General features: G+C 32.6%; 1 protein-coding gene across 1 annotated transcript; it reads left to right on the forward strand.

The window, feature by feature from the left end:
* Positions 1 to 513: 513 nt before the first annotated feature.
* LOC148616255 (splicing factor 3B subunit 3-like) lies at positions 514 to 20,118 on the forward strand. The gene is made up of 28 exons (XM_088583124.1): positions 514 to 628; positions 3,178 to 3,411; positions 3,763 to 3,839; positions 4,487 to 4,580; positions 4,989 to 5,161; positions 5,862 to 6,003; positions 6,437 to 6,549; positions 6,967 to 7,029; positions 7,543 to 7,617; positions 8,186 to 8,289; positions 8,696 to 8,861; positions 9,481 to 9,576; positions 9,906 to 9,978; positions 11,906 to 12,057; positions 12,334 to 12,489; positions 12,768 to 12,923; positions 13,241 to 13,384; positions 14,361 to 14,483; positions 14,816 to 14,970; positions 15,181 to 15,355; positions 15,540 to 15,745; positions 16,106 to 16,388; positions 16,631 to 16,843; positions 17,072 to 17,170; positions 17,586 to 17,729; positions 18,291 to 18,395; positions 19,050 to 19,145; positions 19,746 to 20,118. Exons 2-28 carry the CDS (start codon positions 3,186 to 3,188, stop codon positions 19,788 to 19,790), a joined length of 3,654 nt encoding a protein of 1,217 aa, XP_088439250.1. The 5' UTR covers positions 514 to 628; positions 3,178 to 3,185; the 3' UTR covers positions 19,791 to 20,118.
* The last annotated feature ends 32 nt before the right edge of the window (positions 20,119 to 20,150 follow it).

Raw genomic sequence — 20,150 nt, forward strand, 5'->3', positions numbered from 1 at the left:
ATATCTGTGTGTGAAATTAAAAGGATTTCGCATTTCTTATATTTTCATTCTTTACGAAATTCTGAAGTAACTCAGTCTCGTATGAATACAAAAAACAAGTCGGTTAGGAGAGGAGCACAATAAATACCCATGGGAATGCCAACTTGTTGCTTAAAAATAGCTCCTGCAAAAGTGACAAATGTGTTATCAACATGGAATGAGATAGCAGAACACCGAATTGATGCACTCGAACACCTTCTATTTCATTGTATGCATTTCAATGAGTTCTTTAAATGAAAACACAATTATCAACTTTTAATAGTCAAATTTGGATGTTCCAGTTTTTGTGCTCCTTTTTTGTGGTCTCCTTATATTTTTAACAAATACATTTAAATTTAATTTTACGTAAGTGCACCTTAATAAATTGTAATGTAACAGATTTAGACATTATTATATAAGTACGTTTTCGTTACTGATTATATATTTCACTTTTTTTTTTTTTTGGTTTTTAGTAAAACTTTCATTTTTAAAATTGATTTCCGCTTCCGGAACGCTAATGGAGCGAAATTAGCCGGCTTGTTTTGTACACAAACTATCTGCCTGCATCTGCATTAAAGAACTCATTGAAATGCATACAATGAAATAGAAGGTGAATCAGATGTGTCTTAGCTAAAAAAAATGTCACTTTTGTCATGTATGAAAATTCTGAACCGTAGGAGTTCGAGTGCATCAATTCGGTGTTCTGCTATCTCATTCCATTCCCGATCTCCTAGTTTCGATTTAAGTGAACAAATTACTGTCACCAGTTCATTGCTATATTATAAACGCAGTTAAACGGGTGTTGGCCATTGTCCCATAATGTTAGCTGAATGCATTAGTGTTTTCATTTGTTCAACAGTAAGTCTAAAAGAACTGCTTGCTAGTTAATAATTAACTGTTCATTCTAGAGTTTTATTCTAGAACATCTACCTGGTAATACTAAATTTAATGAATGTATTAATGATATAGGCTGTAGATTTATGTAGAGAGACATCATATGGTGAAAAGTCATGTGGTGGTAGTTGCAACTTGTGTGAATCTATCGTGGGACCTTTTGTTGTATAGTTGGTGCTCTAACTGACTAAGAGTTCACTCACAGCATAGCAGTTTAAGGCTGGCGATGTACTTAACCAATTTCAGTGCACCCCTCCCAATTTTTTTTTTTTGAGGCACAGTTACCACCAGGGACCCTTGAAACATACAGGTTCTCCACTGTTACTGCCAAGCCCGTAACTCAACTTGGAACTCTTCTGGCTAAAACACCATGCACCCTGTGCAACTTAGTGACCATGACCTCTTATGAATCCTAGATTTAAATTTCCTGCTACAATAGAGTTGCTTGCAGCACCATTATTGTGACGTCGTTCAATGGTAGCTATGCGAATTAACTCCCTAGTGCAGCTGATTAAGACTGGCTGTATACATGACCAATTTCACTACAGTTATTATCCACGAGTTGAAAGGTCACTTTGCTCTAAATGACCCCAGGTTTGTCTGAATAACCGGGATTGGGAAGGCAATGGATTATGGGTCATTTGCCCATTCTGTCTATAAATGATCCATCTAAAAGAAAATTAGACATATTCTAAGCAATCGGCCCTTTCACAAAATTTCCTTCCAAACCACTGGAATAACCTTTTGATATCAGAGAAACAATGTAATTTTACTTTGAGATATCAGTTATCTTTTTTTATTTGACTGATTGTTCAGAATCAAAAGAATTTATTATTTACATCAATGGCACCTGCAAATTGTGGGGGGATGGCAAACCGACTTAAAAAAATCACAAGACCAGACATACCCTTCATTACCCACTTTCTTCATTGGTAAATAAAATACAAATTCGAGGGAATCTGTGTGTTTAGTTGAAGGAATAAATTTTTTTCTACAAGAAAAAACTTGCAATAAATTGAACAACCCATTTACAATCCTACTGTCCATTGAAATACCCTAGATATCTTAGAAATTGAAACCTCCCATGCTTTACAGGAACAGAAACATAATTGGATCACATGACTTATTTATTAAAAAATTTGATCTTTCCAAAATTTTGAGGTGGACATACGAGTTAAGCTAAGATAAAAAAGAAATAGAACACAATTTGACCAGTTTAAATAATAAATTTAACTTGGGTCAGGCTTACTTTCATTACTGAACTGGAGCATGTCCTGTGTGCAACAGAAAGAGCTAAAAATAATTAAAAAAATTTTTTATAGAAAACCTATGATATAAAAAATAGACAGCAGTTTTGCCTCTAATGGTTAAAACTTGAATTTTTAAGTACAAAAAGGCAAATTAATCATATATACACTGTAAATAGTGTTCATACACATTTGTATTATTTTAATACGTACAATGTATTCTTAGATTCATTTTGATACAGGACACTGTCAAAACACACACAAGTTGCTTGCCATGCATATGTCTAGGTTCATTGTGTTTTGGGTTGTTGATATAGAATGGTGACCATTACACCTGGAGAAAAAGTATTATTTGAATTCAGAATTATTTTTCGATTTAAGGAAATGAGTAAAATGATAATTTATACTTACTCCTACTATGTGGGTAAGTACTATTAACTGGTAATTCAAATAATAACCTGTTTGAAAATGGTAAGGGAGACTTGATCCAGGATTTGAAGTCGTAGAAAGCACGGAAATATTATTAGTGATGAATGTAATCTTTCAAGGATGTACGTTGACATTGTTATTAAGAAAAAGTAGAAAAACTGGAAATCTGTCTCATTTGCATAAGGTTCAGAGATGTCTGGAATTTTCTCAAACTGGGTCAATGACCAATTCTTGTGACATGAAATGGATGATTTCAAATAAGATAATGGGCCAATAATATGAATAATGCATTATTTTACAAAAGGAATGGGCCTCCCTATCGTTATGGGCCATTTTAGGGTCAATGGCCCATGACCCCTTCCCAAAGGAATCCATGGTGTTTCTAGTTGAGAACTTGATAACTCATTTTGACCTTAGTTTATGTAAGATACATTAGATATGATTTGTAATTGGCATCTTCCCTTTTCCTAAAACATTTTCTTTTATACTGTAACACTATTTAGTGTGACCTATTAAATTCTTCATCAATACTTAAATTATTTTACTTTTTATTGTTAAATTTATTTTATTTTACTTGGTTCTATTTCAGTTTCTAAAATGTTCCTGTACAATTTGACACTCCAAAGGGCCACTGGGATTGCCCAGGCAATCCATGGCAACTTCTCAGGCAGCAAGCTACAGGAGATAGTTGTTTCCAGAGGCAAAATATTAGAACTGTTAAAGCATGACCCAAACACTGGAAAAGTTTATCCATTGTTGTCTGTAGAAATATTTGGAATGATCAGATCTCTTATGCCTTTCAGATTAACTGGAGGGTCAAAAGGTATTTTTTTACAACAGAATTCTGGAACTATTTCAGTGTTTGCAATGAGTAGGGGCTTACTTGAGTGGTTTTAAGTTTAATCCCTGTATTTAAAAACTTGTAGAACACAATTATGGACACCCCAATTGATGTGACAAAAAATATATGGGTACAGAGGTTTCAGGTTTAATGTTAAATTTCTAATAGCAATTCTAGTATATGCACAACAGTGTTTCAAAGTAAAATCTTATCTAATATTAAAAGAAATATAACAGTTTTACAACATGGAATTTAGTAAATACTTCATTGAATCTTTTCATCAAAACATTTTTCACTTACTTATTGATATCTACTTGAACATTTATTTTTCAGATTACATAGTTGTTGGTTCAGACTCAGGAAGAATTGTTATTCTAGAATACATACCACAGAAAAATGTCTTTGAAAGAGTAAGTTTTTCATGAAAATTGAGAATGTAAGGAACACAGTTTGTTATGAACAGGACTTAAAATAAGGATTTGCCCCTACTAATTTGAAAATGATTCTAGGTGGGGCTTTTGATTTTTTTCTTTTGGCACACATGGTAAATGTTTATTTTAGGCAGTTGAAAATAATAAGTTTTAACTTAAATATTTGTAGGACCATTTTGATGTATTTATTATTTTGACAAGAAAACCTGTTTTCACGTGCTTCTCTCCCGAAAGATTGTTTTTGCATGTTAGTGGGTTAGTTTGTTACCTATATCTTAATTTTATTTGTTCTTTGTTCACACAGTCACACTGTCTGTTCAGTCAATTGTTGTCCCACAAATACAGCTGTACAATTATTGCTACTCCTCTGAAACCACTGAATGGAGTTGAATTGAACTTTCACACATTCTTTATCACCTGATGGAGCTGTATGCCTCCTATTGAATTACTCCATCTGAATGACTTTGGGGGTTTCCTATATGGTTTCTGTGGACTGGAGTATGAGTATCACTGAAAGAGATTCTTACAATAGTCATCAGAGAATTGAGGGGGTGTTACATATATATTTAGCATGAAACAGAGAAATAAACTGCTTAATGTTCAATACATTTTATTGGTTACCTCAGATACATCAAGAAACATTTGGTAAAAGTGGTTGTAGGAGGATAGTGCCTGGACAGTACCTGGCAGTGGATCCAAAAGGAAGAGCTGTTATGATTGGTCAGTTTTATCTAATTGTCTGCATTGTAGCATTATGATTCACTTTTTATATTTATAAGATATGGTCATATGAAATCATTTGAAGTATGAGCATACCAGTGTTGACTAAATTAGATACAAATTAGATTCATGTGTATTGTAATAAATAATGACAGTGTTTTAAAAAAACACCTCAAAACTGGATAAGCAGAGGAAATTCTAGTTGTAACATTAAAGGGAACATATACCTCCCGCATACTAAGTTGAGGTGTATATAGGAATCAACCTATCTGCATTTTATAGGGGTAAAAATGACCATTTTATCTCAGTGTTAAAAAACTTCTTGGTCCTGGATGTATGTCTATGGTATTAGGTACAAATGTTTTAAGATTTGAAAGTTTATTGTAAAAGAATTTTTATGATTTACAGGTGCTGTAGAGAAACAGAAACTTGTATATATTTTGAACAGAGATGCTCAGGCAAGGCTTACGATATCATCACCATTAGAAGCTCACAAAGCGAACACTCTAGTCTACCATGTTGTTGGTGTTGATGTTGGTTTTGAAAATCCTACATTTGCTTGTTTAGAAATTGATTATGAAGTAAGTTCCTATTTTTTAATGCAGACGTCTGGTATAAGTTATTGTATTACATATCAAAACCATGTGTTGTTAACTGCAGTGCACTATACGAATCATTTAAGGATTAGTAGTTGTATCCCCACTCATTTGACTGGGATTGCGATCACCTTGTAGGTCTGTTTGTCATACTTTTCTGTTACATATTTCTCTGCTTCTATTGAAGAGGATGCTTATATATTTGGTGTATTGCATGATGACTCACACTGGGTCATACCTTTCTAGGTTCCTCTTTTATCTACTTCCTGTTCACCATACAGCTTAATTAGACAGAAATGGTTGAGTTGAGGGAATATTCATAGGATGAGGTACTGTGTAACTTTTTTGTTGATATTTGTGGTGTTTTATTTCATATTTTTGTGGAAGGTCTTTGGGATCATATTTGTAGGTCATTACAGAATAATCTTGTTGGTTTATTTTGCTGGCACAAACTTGAGGCCAAGTAAATAATAGTCTTGTTTCTTGTTACCAGCAAGAAAAAAGGTAGGTAGGTAGGGAAATTATTATATTTTTCTAAAACATTTTACACTGAATTTATTGGAAAACAAGCTTGACTTAAACAGTGGTTGAGCCAAAATGATATTCAGTGAAGGCACAAAAATTAGGATGGTAGAGTAGCAGGAAACAGACATTTTGAATACTGATCTTTTTTTAATGTTTTTAGGAAGCTGATTCTGACCCAACTGGAGAGGCTGCAGAAAAAACACAACAGTTATTGACATATTATGAATTAGATTTAGGTTTAAACCATGTGGTTAGAAAATACTCTGAGCAACTCGATGAACATGCCAATTTTCTGGTATCAGGTGAGATGATGAAGTTGAAGCACAGCTTTGTTTATTATGAATCTTGTTATGAAATATTGAACCAAAGAAATTATTAACTTGGTAATACATAATCCATTAATATCCACAAGACTATGTCAAGAGAAGATTAATTGACCTACAACTGCATAACATATCAAACTAAAATAAATGTGAAAAACGACTTTGTAAATTATTTATGTAGAGGGCAGGATAGGTTTTTCACACACTATCTTAGCTATGTCATGTTGAATGAGTAATGGCCCTAAGGAAAAGATGCATATATGTTTTTCTGATTTATTAACTTAATTTTATCGGTTTTAGATATCGTCTCCTAGATTTCTCCATTGTACTTATTTTGGTGTGTAATTTCAATTCAGTGTTATATTGTAATAAAATTTCAAACCTAATTTATATAATAATGTTCTGTTGATAGTTCCTGGAGGAACAGATGGACCAAGTGGTGTTTTGATATGTTCTGAAAACTATGTTACCTACAAAAATATTGGTGATCAGCCTGATATACGATGCCCCATACCAAGACGCAGGGTAAGATTGAAACTATTCATTCAATAGTTATTAAGTGACCAGTTGTCCTTCACAGCATTCTTTAAATGGAAATTTGGTAAAAACATTTCAGACTGAATGAATTCATAGTTACATGTTTTTAAGAACTTTCAAAATCAAAGGGATCAGGATGTCTACTTTTTTAGAGGACTCAGATTTACCTGGGCTTTTACGCATTTTAAATCAAAGGTCTGCTTAAGAAATACTTTAAGTTCTCACTAAAGTGTTAACAAAAAAGATTGAAGGTGCAAGACTTTCAAAGATCTTAAAAGAGAAATGGAGGGTCCAAGACCTTGGACCAGAAGAAATCAAAGCCACTTGTTTATTGTCATTTTGAATTGAGATGTTTCTTAATATATGTGTATGACACTATGTCAATAAAATACTTTGATGTTGCAGAATGACCTAGATGATCCTGAGAGAGGAATGATCTTTGTCTGTAGTGCTACTCATAAAACTAAAGTAGGTAGAAATTGATATGACTAGGATGTACAATGATATTACTAAATAATGATTGTGTTATATACTAAGTAAGGAAGCACATGTTAAGAACAAAGCAGAAGGTAAAATTTCAAATGTACTTTTTAAAATGAGCATTATTAACAAATATTTCAAAGTAAAAATCAGGATACAATAATGCCTGTCAAGCAGTCAGGGGATAAAAAAATATAATTTGTTGACCTTTTAACTAGTGCTTCTGTTACAAATGATGTCATTAGTATGAGGAAGCTGCTACCCTGAATGCCTGCATAGGCTTCTAAATTTTCATAATGAAGACATGCCTTTTGTTGAGATGGAAATAAGCCAAGTTTTCTCTTTGGTTATGAGACCAATGACAATCAGTTTGATATCAATGCATTTCCAGTTGTATTATATTAACCAATAATGAAACAATATTCTGAAGAGTATTAGTTTCCTATTAAATATACATTCTTGTTTAACATTGTCATGTGAGTATACATTTTCTCTTTTCAGTCCATGTTCTTTTTCCTTGCACAAACAGAACAAGGAGATATATTTAAAATTACATTAGACACAGATGAGGATATGGTAAGGAGAATTTTCAAAGGGCAAACATCATGTATTTAAAAAAAAATGTGTTTTATGTTGAAGTAGATTGGTGTGTCTTAACAAAAAATTCAAAGGTGCAAACATGTTATAAGAGATTATTTTACAGATTGCCAAATCTTACAGTTCAGTACAAAGCTTCATTGCATACTCAACCTCAGTCGTAATATGGTTAGGAAGAATGGGACACAGTCTTGTTAAATTAATTAACCTGTTATATCATTTTACTCTTAAAAAATGTTTCTTCTATATTTATGCATGCAGGGAAGGAAAAAATGTTATTTCCTGAATTTTCTTAATGAACTCCTTTTATAAACCTTGGTAAGGGTTTTATCAGTTGAATTATGGGTATAGCTATTAAAAATTTTAAAAAGAATGTTTGAAAAAAGACTGTATTCAGTTTATTTTTCTATCTTTTATCTCTGGTCTTCAGTCTTTGGTCTTTCAGTTACTGCTGTAGAAGGATGGTTATTCTTTTTTGTTAGGGTATATAATTTTTTTTTATATGAAGGAAAAGGGTGTTTTAATAGTTCTTAATCATTTATTCCAGGTTATATCTATTAATTTGAAGTATTTTGACACAGTACCAGTGGCAGCAAGTATGTGTGTGCTGAAGTCTGGTTTCTTATTTGTTGCTTCAGAATTTGGAAATAGGTAATTTTATTGATGGTATTTTTAACTGGCTTTTATTTCTGAGTTTATTTTTTGTTATTGGTTATGTAATTAGTAAAAACAAACTTTTTCCGTAACAACAGAATAAAGGTTGTTAGTAACCATAGATATAGTACCATTTGTGGCTGTATTGCTACGCGTTAAGTGCTCTTGAATTTTAAAATATTGACTTTCCACTGAAATTTCAGGCATGAAAATAAACTTAACTTTAACTTAATTTACCAATTCTGCTAGGGAAAAATTGCATTGTTGTGGGTAATGGGAATTGCCTGTACAAGAGACCTGTGTCTTTTATGTTAACAATAGAAAACTGAAATCACTCATACATGTAATATTATTAATTTACATTTATGTTTCTGTTAAACTGACTGTTTATATTTTCTTTCAGTTATCTGTACCAAATAGCTCAGTTGGGAGATGATGATGATGAGCCCAGATTCAGTAGTAATACACCTCTAGATGAGGGTGACACTTTCTTCTTTTCACCAAGGCCACTGAAGAATCTAGTTCAGGTGGATGAAGTGGACAGTCTTTCACCTATAATGTCTTGCCAGGTATCTAGGGGGATCATTTTTCTTGAATTTATCATCTGCAGAAAATTATTGTTAAGTTATTGGCATAAAAGCCAGTATCTATGATGTTATACATGTAGTACCAATGTGCATGCACTCAAACTTATTCCAATCAATTTCTTATCCAAACTGTATAAAATCTTTGGAAGAGCTAGGTTTCTTAAGGTTTATATGGTTATTTGAAAAAAAATTAAAGTTGTGTGATGATGTCATGATACATACAGAATAATGGCAGTTTTGAAATCAATATAGAAAAAAAATACAAATGTTCCATTGAGTTGTTCAAAATAAACATAATTACATGTATGTTTATTAGTGATGTCATACTAGATTTGATGTAATGCCAATCAAAATTGCTGAAATTTATCAGTACTGATGCAGTCAGTGTTGGTGTTGTAATACCTACATGTAGTTCAGTATACAGTGCTTGGTTTTATGAAAAAATCTCAAATTGAGATTTTCCTCAAATCTTTCATATCCTTCTCAAAAACTCAGGATTTAATGAAATTCTCAGCTTGAGATTATTTTATGAAACTCGGACCATAACTAACAAAACTTCCATTTTTAACTACATGTAAATGATATTTATGCATTTTTATAGATTGCTGATTTAGCAAATGAAGATACACCACAATTGTACACTTTGTGTGGGAGAGGACCCAGGTCTACTCTAAGAGTTTTGAGACATGGATTGGAGGTCAGTATTCAATGTCTTTCAATCTAGTTTTATGTGTTGTGGCAAGGAATAGTACATGTATGCATTAAAAGGTCTTTGGTTTTTTTTTATATATTAAGGCAAGTGATGTATTTTGGGCTTATTAAGAAATAAAATTTATGGTTATTTTCTGAACATTCAAGAATTTGTTTTTTGTTTTGTTTTATTAAAAAATTGAAAGTTCTTCCAAAAGCCTTTTAGAAATTTTCAGGATCTTAGTTGCAAATCATACATTTCTTAATCAAATCATCATGATGCAACATCTATGTAATGATTACATGTTGAGGTAGAAGCTGTTGTTTATTTTTTAGGTATCAGAAATGGCTGTCTCAGAACTGCCTGGTAACCCTAATGCTGTATGGACTGTCAAGAAAAATGTAGATGGTAACTTTAGATTTCATATTCTGTAGGTGTGTGGACAGTGTTTATAACACTGGAGAGGACTTGTAATTCTTTGTTTTTAGGTAGTAGATCCCAAATTAAATGTTCCTGTATCTTATTGTTCCTTATATTTTCTCTCTTGAATTTGAGATACTTTCTACATTTTAAATATTTTTGAAATGCTAAAAGTCTTTGTAACAGTTTGTAGTTATAGTTGTAAACATTTAATTTGGGTATCTGGTTGATAACTATTGAACAGTCACATTGAAATATTCATGCAGATTGAATTGTAGTTTTAGAAACAAAGCTTTTATATGAAATATTTATGACATGATTATTGTTCAAACTGCTGTTGTAATACATCTTTGTAAGTTTTTATGAAATCAAGTATTTTTCTGCATGAATTTCAAAGTTGACCAACTCTTGTACTTGTCTAAATGTGTGTTACAAACATCATGATCAATAGTAGTCACAGAAGGGCTTGATAGATAGGGAAAGTTGTTTATAACATTCAGATCTTATCTTGCCTATTCTGGTCATCAGTGTGAAAACTGATAGGGAACAGAAGTCCCTCAAGACCTACAACCTTTCTTAAGAAGTAGATTAATATGGGCTGGTGCTATGGAACTATTCCAACACCAAGCCTATTTTCTAATTTCAGGTGCAGTCTAAGAAGTTCCATGACAGTAATCAGGTGGGTAGGCTGGTAGATATCTCTACTGGCATGACTACATGGTGTACTATGACACTTTAGCTGATTCCATAGAATGTTGCTTCTAATAAAATGGTTGTCAGTGTCTACAGGTGTTGACACATTTCCAGGAAGCAGATTAAGACCATGCTATTGAACCTTATTTCTAGAATGCAGAGTCTAGTTAGTTGATGACTATGAAAACAGAAAATCTAGTGCTACAGGATTCTCTCTTAAATGAATGTGACTTAATGTTTTGATTAAGTTTATTTAAACCATAGTTTTGAGCGATTCTGTGAAAACTTGTTTTTATACCCCTGCAGACGAAGTTAAAGAATAAAGGAATCACACAGTTCTTCTGTTCACTAACATATATCATATAAGCATACATGGAACTTATCCTAAATGTAGTTGTGCATGAAGGAAGATAATTTTTTTGGATGCCTGCAACTTAAATTTTGTTTTACATTATAAAATCTTGTTAACACAACTGCTGATGGTCTATTAATTTTGATAGAATGTATGTAAGTTTTGTATCATGTGCATTAAGGAAAGTAATTTTGGTCTGATGCTTGAGATCATGTAACTTCACAGTTTAAGATTATTTATATCCATATGAAGTGGAAGGTATTTTCTTTGAGCTTGTTCACAGTATTTCTAGTTGGTTTGAGACAAGACAAACAAGTAGTTATTGCTTATGTCTTTTAAAACTTACCATTTAAGTCACATTCAGAGCTTTTCCAACAAAATGTGCAAGTGGTTAACATGTTAATGGTCTTGCATTCAATACTCTTGTGGATTGATGGATGTGATTTCTTTAGAATTTGTGAAAACTCTCTATTTTTGTACTCCCACTCAAGTAGTGATGTATACTGGAATTCCCTTGTCAACCTGTCATTTCATCTGTCTGTCTTTGAGTGTTTTGGTATAAAAGTTTTGTCCATTTGGGGTGCAAGTCATCACTAAGTTAGTTTGGGCTTTTTATATGTAACGAAATGTGTCCAGATTGTATCTTTTTTTGGCCCTTTGGAACATGATTATTGAAAATTTAATAGAACTTGGAATGACATAAAGCAAACAGTATCATGTTAGCATTATCATTGTTGCAAATTAATCAACTTGAGAAATTGTTTAAGTATTTAATTTCAGTAAATACAGGTATAAGGAACTCATCCTTATGAAATAAGAATTGTAGGGGTCTAAAGCATAATTATAATTTACTGTTCATTCTATTTACAGAGGAATATGATGCCTACATTATTGTGTCCTTCGTAAACGCTACCTTGGTATTGTCTATTGGAGAAACTGTTGAAGAAGTTACAGATTCTGGTTTCTTAGGTACAACTCCTACATTGTCCTGTTCACAGCTTGGAGATGATGCTCTTGTTCAAGTAAGTTTATCAGTTGTATAAGGGAGCATTGATAGAAGTATTGATAAGCAGATCATCATTAAATATTCTGCCACAATATGAAAAAATCCTGGATTCTCATCCAAATTAGTTCATAATTTTGGTTGAGTGGGCTAATTTTATGTTTTATCAGTTAAAATGAAAAATGCTGTCAATTTTAAACAAATCATTCGAAATTGGACAAAAAATCAAAATCAAATTTTTGAGTCTGCTGAATGACAATAAAAATCTCATGATAAAAGTAATGGTATTTTTCAGATTTACCCAGATGGAATTCGTCACATTAGATCCGACAAGCGTGTTAATGAATGGAAAACACCAGGAAAGAAGAGCATTGTCAAGTGTGCTGTAAATCAGAGACAGGTTGTCATTGCTCTTACTGGTGGTGAACTAGTCTACTTTGAAATGGACCCAGTGAGTGTTGTAATATTGTAGTGGGCTATGTGATGAATACTGGGAAATGACTAAACATATTTGTAACTTAGTGGTAAACAGCACTGTATGGTTTGGCCTGATAACCTGCAGTAACTTGATAATATGTCCATTGGTTGGGATACACTTTGGTGTAGTTTGATATACCAGAATAATTTGCTACTATTTTTATGAATAAATTCAATATCTTTGATAATTCCTTAGCACCTTATTATGTAATACATGTATATGCATTTGGTAGAGATACTTTATCTTTTCAGACAGGTCAGTTAAATGAATACACAGAAAGGAAAGAAATGTCATCTGACGTAGTTTGCATGGCATTAGGAAGAGTACCAACTGGTGAACAGAGGTGTAGATTCTTGGCTGTGGGTCTCTCAGATAACACAGTCAGGATTGTGTCATTGGACCCATCAGTAAGTTTACACAGATTTAAAGTTGTTTCATAGTCCGTGAGTTCCATCAAATCCTCTTTGTGTAATGCAACTCATAAGACATCCACCAGGGTCCTCCATCCAGCTTTGTCTTTTGCTATTCTTTCCATTTCAACCAAATCCTTGAATGCAGTCAAAATAAATGATAATTAATGATGGATGAATGAATGATATGTGCTTACTGTGTATTTCAGAAAAAAAGGGGAAACTCATTGTGCATTTTGTTTGAGTGATTACTTGAAATATATTAATGACACACTAAGATGATAGTTAATATAAATGTTTGCTTTATTTTACAGGATTGTTTGTCCCCTTTGAGTATGCAGGCTTTACCTGAACCTCCTGAGTCGTTGTGTATAGTAGAGATGGGTGGTACAGAGTCTAAAGAAGAAACAGGAGAACCAGGAAGTGTTGGAGGGCTCTTCCTCAATATTGGACTTCAGGTGTGATATTGTAGTACAAAAACAAAATGTGATATCTTTCAAGTCTTTTCAGAAAGATCTTTCAATTTGAAAATTGTGTTTATCTAGTAGAGAGTTTTTGAAGGTACCCTCAAAACTTTTGAGTCATTTGTATTTGAAGAAAATTGAATCAATTGTATTTGAAAAATGCTTCACACAAGTTAAAATAATGTTATCACTCTATATCATGGGATGAAATTCAGGAAAAAATTGTAAGACAGACTGATGGTAAACTACATGTGAAATTTCTAAGGGCATAAAAAAGATACAATCTGAACACTGTTTGTTATATTAAAAAAGCCAAACTAGACTTAGTGGTGATCTGCACTCCATATGGACAAAACACTTAAGCCAAAACACTCAAAGTTTGGAAGGTACCCTCAAAAGGTATGGTCCCCTCCTTTAAAACTCTCATGATATGAAACCGTGACTGTCAGGAACAGTATGAACTAGGGAGTTCTGTAATGTAGTGCCTTTATGTGCAAGTAGAGTGTGTGATACCCCCAGTCAACAAGTGGATGATAACTGAAATCACCTGGACTGTCCTTCCATCTGAATTTCATCGCAATTAATTCAATTCTCATTTTCAAATTTGGTGTGTGGATTTTTATAGATGCTTTATATATTGTAAGTGATTTTTGTTGCTGTCAGGTAACTTCGTGTTCCATGTGACTTAGCCATTTACACTTTATGGAATGGTAGAGATAATTCTCTGCTCCAATGGAGGAATTGATTTCAAATTTAGTAGTGAGTTTTATATAGATATGGCACAGTTGTAAGCAATTTTCATTGCAGTCCAAAATCAACTTCTTTTACAAGTTAGAGTATACCTAGTGTGACAATGTGTTCAAATTTCATGTTCATAATATACATTTTTTAGTAATGAAAATGGTTTGGATAGCAGTATGGTGAATTGAGAAATAACAATTAGTTGTTTTGTCTTTGATTTTAATTACAGAATGGTGTTTTACTGAGGACAGTATTGGACACAGTAACTGGTGATTTATCTGATACAAGAACAAGATATTTAGGATTAAGACCTGTCAAACTCTTCAGAATAACCATGCAAGGATCTGAAGCTGTAAGTGCCTTACTTTCTCAGATATGAAATAATCCTGATATACTATCATTATAATAAGTAAAGTCTGATCATGACAGTAAATTTTTAAGATGATAATGTAGGATTTGAGTTGATAAAGAGAAAGTAAATGAATGTTAAGGATGTAGAGGTCAATCTAAAAACACTAAAGCCACTCTGTAGGTACACTGTTAGGGTTAAGGATAGATTTTAAATGTTTTTCTTTTTTCCATGTTTTGCAATGTTTAAATAAAATATTATTGTATTAATTCTTGTATAGTAATTGCATCTTTCACGTAATAACCTATTATTAATAAATTTAATCTTCTATTCAGGTGCTTGCCATGTCCAGTAGGTCTTGGCTGAGTTATACATACCAAAACAGATTTCATTTGACTCCATTATCATATGAATCACTAGAATATGCCTCTGGTTTTGCGTCAGAACAGTGTCCTGAGGGAATTGTAGCCATCTCCACAAATACTTTAAGGTAGGTTAAAAAAATACCTCTTTAAGAGTTCAAAGTTCAGCAATAATTTATAATCTTATCGTGTGAGTGCGAAGAAATGTAGATTAAGTCGTGTACAAATTTTTGGTGCAGAAAAGTTGGTGCAATTATATACTAAATTTGAATTATTTTCGTGTAGAGCAAACAATGTCTTTATATAAAAGGATTGTGAAGTATATTTTCTTTGTATAGAATTTTGGCTTTGGAGAAGTTGGGTGCTGTGTTCAATCAAGTTTCTCATCCAGTACAATTTACACCAAGAAAATTTGTGATCCATCATGAATCAAATAACCTGGTGGTGATAGAAGCTGACCATAATGCTTATACAGACGCAACAAAGATGGAGAGAAAACAGCAAATGGCTGAGGTAAGTATGAGTCGTCCTCTTATTTTCAATAGAGTTATTTCTATTTTTTTTTAATGTTGTCTCTATATAATTTTATGTTATTTTTAGCAAGGAAGTCTTCATGGATTTCTAAAAGTCATGCTTGTAAAGTAATGTATGCTTTCAACAGATGCTTTAAACAAAAAAAAATCCTTTTTTATTTCAGGAAATGGTAGAATCTGTGACAGAAGAACAAAGAGAAATGGCAGCTGAGATGGCAGCACAGTTTTTGAATGAAGAACTACCAGAGACTATATTTGGTTCTGCAAAAGCAGGAGCTGGAATGTGGGCTTCTATCATCCGTGTCATTAATCCAATCACTGGACAGACACTGGATAAAATTACACTGGAACAAAATGAGGCAGCTCAGAGGTATGCTTATTTCAGTTGATAGGGAGCATTCATTTTTAGAAAATCTGTTATACACTATCTTGATGAAAATATAGCTCTGCAATGCAATGTTAAGATTTGTTATCTCCTTTTCATAGAAATTATAGGGAGATACAGAAATGTTACCCTTGATCTTTTACCTCTTATCATTATTCTTGTGGGCATCTCTTAATTGACAGTAATTGGTTCATACTAGGATCATAGATAAAGTCTCAAACTCTGCTTGGTCATAGTGTCAAAATCTAAGTCATTTTTTTTTTCTGATATACATGTCAGTTTTATGACATTTGCTTCAGTCCTTTGCTTCTGATTTAATGATAAAACAGTTTTTATACTTTTCAGCATTGCTTTGTTAAAATTTGCCAGTCGAGGTGATGACCAGTTTGTATTAGTAGGTGTGGCTAAGGATTTAGTTTTACAACCCAGATCAATAACTGCTGGCTATATTTATGCTTACCAACTCACAAACAATGGTGAAAAATTAGAATTCCTACATAAAACTGAGGTTGAAGAAGTACCAGCTGCAATTACTACTTTCCAAGGGAGATGTTTAATAGGAGTGGGCAAATTTTTAAGAATTTATGATCTTGGAAAGAAAAAGATGTTGAGGAAGTGTGAGAATAAGGTATGGAAAAAATAAGTTCTTTTCTTTTTACTACAAAAAAAATTATGTTTTATTCATGAAAAGCTATTAATCAAAATACACTTGGCTTCACGTATTAACTACAGTTGCTTAGTAAAAGAAGTGTCCTGAAATTTTTCATGTAAAAATGCAGTACTTGAATATATTATTCATGTAAAAATAATCAGTTCTTCAATAGCGTAACCGTATGAAATTGACTGATCTCTATCCATTTTTTATTTCAGCACATTCCTAACTTTGTTGTTGGAATTCATACAACAGGAAGTCGTATCGTAGTGGCAGATATTCAGGACAGTTTTCATTTTCTACGCTACAAACGTCAGGAAAATCAGTTGATTGTATTCTCTGATGACACAAACCCACGATGGGTCACTGCATCTTGTATGTTAGATTATAATACTGTGGCTGGTGCAGACAAGTTTGGAAATATCACCGTGGTAAGTAGTAGAGAATGGATATTAGAAAAGAAACAGTAGCTTGTGTTGAGTGGATATTTAATGACATGGAGTTATGAGCAAGACATGAACTGACATAATTTCAAATAAAACAATTCTCAACTAATGAAAATGAAAACTATGTATCTATCATTGAGTAAATGTGTTCTTTGTATTGATCGTTAGAAAAATGCAACTTTAATCTTAATCTGAATATACATTTTCCTGTAGGTACGCTTGCCAGAAGATATTAGTGATGATGTTGATGAAGATCCTACTGGAAATAAAGCATTATGGGATAGAGGTCTTCTAAGTGGAGCTTCTCAGAAGGTTAGTGGCAATCAGACTAGTATGTTCTGTTTAAAAACAGAATCGAAAGTCGGATATTATTCTTTAATTTAGACAAGTATGATACAGGTCTTTGAAGTAGAGCTTATCAAAAGATCCACAACTTTGTCAATGCATTGGCAAAAAGAATCTATAAATAGACCAAAGCAGAACAAATGTAATATTGTAGGAAAAGAGTTTTTTTTTATCAGTGACTACCAATATCTGCTATAATTTCATATCTGATATGGAAACTAATTTTATTGTTTCTGTTATGTCCCAAGATAATGTTAAATACTTTAAAGAAATTAAGTCAGAAGTAAATTGAATTCTCTACATTTCCATGGTAACTAGAACTTTCATTCCTGTTACATTTGTCATCTCATATTGATGTTTAGTGTCTTTAATGTTATTTCAGGTTGATACAGTAATCAGTTTCCACATTGGAGAGATAATAACATCATTACAGAGAGCTACCCTTATTCCAGGAGGTTCAGAGTCTCTAGTCTATACCACATTATCTGGTGGTATCGGCATGCTTGTACCTTTCACATCTCATGAGGTATAGTCTTATTTAACAAAAAAAATAGTTCTATAATGATATGGTGTTGTCGTCCATTGACACTTGGATTTTGTTCGGTGACTTTATTATTAATGGATCTAATATAATATTAACCATTCAAGATCTGCAGTTGTATCAAGCTGCACTCAGCAGAGCCTTTTATTCACAAAAGCCATAACATCTTTACCTTAGTGTAGGTGACAATTCATGTATTATATTTTTTTGGCCTTTTGACAGCAGATTCATCTTTGTAAAGATGTGTTGATCAAATTTAGGGTTTAATGTGGATATGATGTAACTTTCATCCGTGTTTCACCTGAGAAACTGATTACGACTTGCAAACTGATCCACATATCATTATTTAGAAAAATACATAATTTTTAATGAATTTAATGGAATAGTTAAGTCCCAAAACTATGGATTATGCATCTTTATTGATATATACACTGAAATGACCAAAGATTCAATTGTTAATATTGAAAAGAAATTTTATTTTATGTGGTTTATTTAAAAAAAAAAAACAGTTTGAAGCTCTGAGTATTTTTCAAATGTCTATTTCAGGATCAAGATTTTTTCCAACATTTAGAAATGTATATGAGATCAGAACATCCACCCCTGTGTGGTAGAGACCATCTGTCTTTCAGGTCTTACTATTTCCCAATCAAGGTAGGTGCCCCACATTTCTTATACATATATTTATACATATACTTGCCAGTCAGTAGAACTGGAAGGAATTATGACAAACAGTAACTTTTACCCATTATGAATATTGTCTCGTCAGGATTTGCTATGAAATGTGGGGTTTTTAATGCAATAGAATAAAGTTACTTAGTTTTAACCTGACTTTTTGGAATGAAAATTTATTATGGACAGTGGCGGATTCTGGGGATGCAGGGGGTTAGCACCCCTCCTTTTTATTGGAAAATTTGTCATTTTCATGTGAAAATTAACAAAAAGTGGCAAATAATATCCTAGCACCACCACCCCTTTTTTTAGAGGGACCCCAGCTGGCACCCCTCCTTTTCAAAGTGTCTGGATCTGCCCCAGATAGATTTGGTGATGTATTGTGAAATGCCATGCCTAAGGCTGTCATAATGCCAGTGTTTCAACTTGATAGTTTTTGACTGAATCTTTTCAAATTTTGATGTACAAGTATAGCTTTCAGAAACATAAGGAAGGACTCTATTGATTTTCATGACTTTGGCTATTTTTGTTTCAAAGTTAAGATCTTTCTATAGGGAAATATGGTAGTTAGTGGGAAAGTCTGGTTGTCTTGGTTTATATGTACTTTAATAGTTGTTATTGTTTTACTTTTTGTAGAATGTGATTGATGGAGATCTTTGTGAAATGTTTAATTCCATGGACCCTGGAAAACAGAAAGGCGTAGCAGAGGAATTAGACAGAACACCTAGTGAGGTATCTAAACAGGGATAAAAAAAAAAAAAAAAAGAAAGAAAACAGTTAACATGGAAGAATTTAAGTATCAATCAAAGAAATCGCACTGGTTAAAGTTGATGTGGATATGATGCAAACTTAATCCGTGTTTCACCTGACCAATATGATTACAGCACTAGAGCTGATCCACATAATGAATGGTTACAAGTGTACACATTTATATTCTTTTCTTATTGTGTTTTGTGCAAACCACTGAAAACTATGTAAAAGGGAAATATGTCGGTATGTGCATATATCTGCTTTCTTTCTACCTTTATTACATTTTGTACATTGACATATTATGCAACATATCAAAAACATTTCTTTATCTTGTATGTTGCAATGTATGTCTTCATGAAAGCAGAATTCCTTTGGTTTTTCTTTGTGTTTAAAATGTTTCCATTATCTTGATACGAGACCTTAACACTAATAAACAGAATGTGGTTTCTCCTTCCTTAGTGCTGCTGTATATTATGATGTGATATCTGACAAGTTTTTGGCAATTGAAGAATTAATACCTTTTGCTATGTCGGTATTCTACTTGTATTTAAAGATGAATAATTGTTTGTTAATATTTTTCAGGTATCAAAGAAGCTAGAAGATATCAGGACAAGATTTGCTTTCTAGTTAAAATTATGCTGACAAGAAAAGATGAGAAAATCCATAGAGCTTGGTCATAGGATGACCATTCATAGATAATGGCCAACGAAATATTATAATTCGTACATACATCTATGAAATAATTAACCTTCTAGCAGCTTTGTATTGTGTGTGTACCAGGGACGTTTACACAGGACTTGGCTGATATGGCCATTCTTGTACTGTACACACTTTAACACTTTTCAACATCTCATTGCATACATCTCTTCAGTCATTACTACATTCGGTTTTTCCATGAATGATTTTATAACTTATGTTTTGTTAACTTTGCAATGTCATTAAAATGTCAATGAAATTTCATTATGTCACAATTTGTAATTGTAACCA

This window comes from Perna viridis, chromosome 5 (assembly GCF_037379345.1).
Source record: "Perna viridis isolate PV_CMFRI_1.1 ecotype Kerala chromosome 5, ASM3737934v1, whole genome shotgun sequence".
NCBI lineage: Eukaryota > Metazoa > Mollusca > Bivalvia > Mytilida > Mytilidae > Perna > Perna viridis.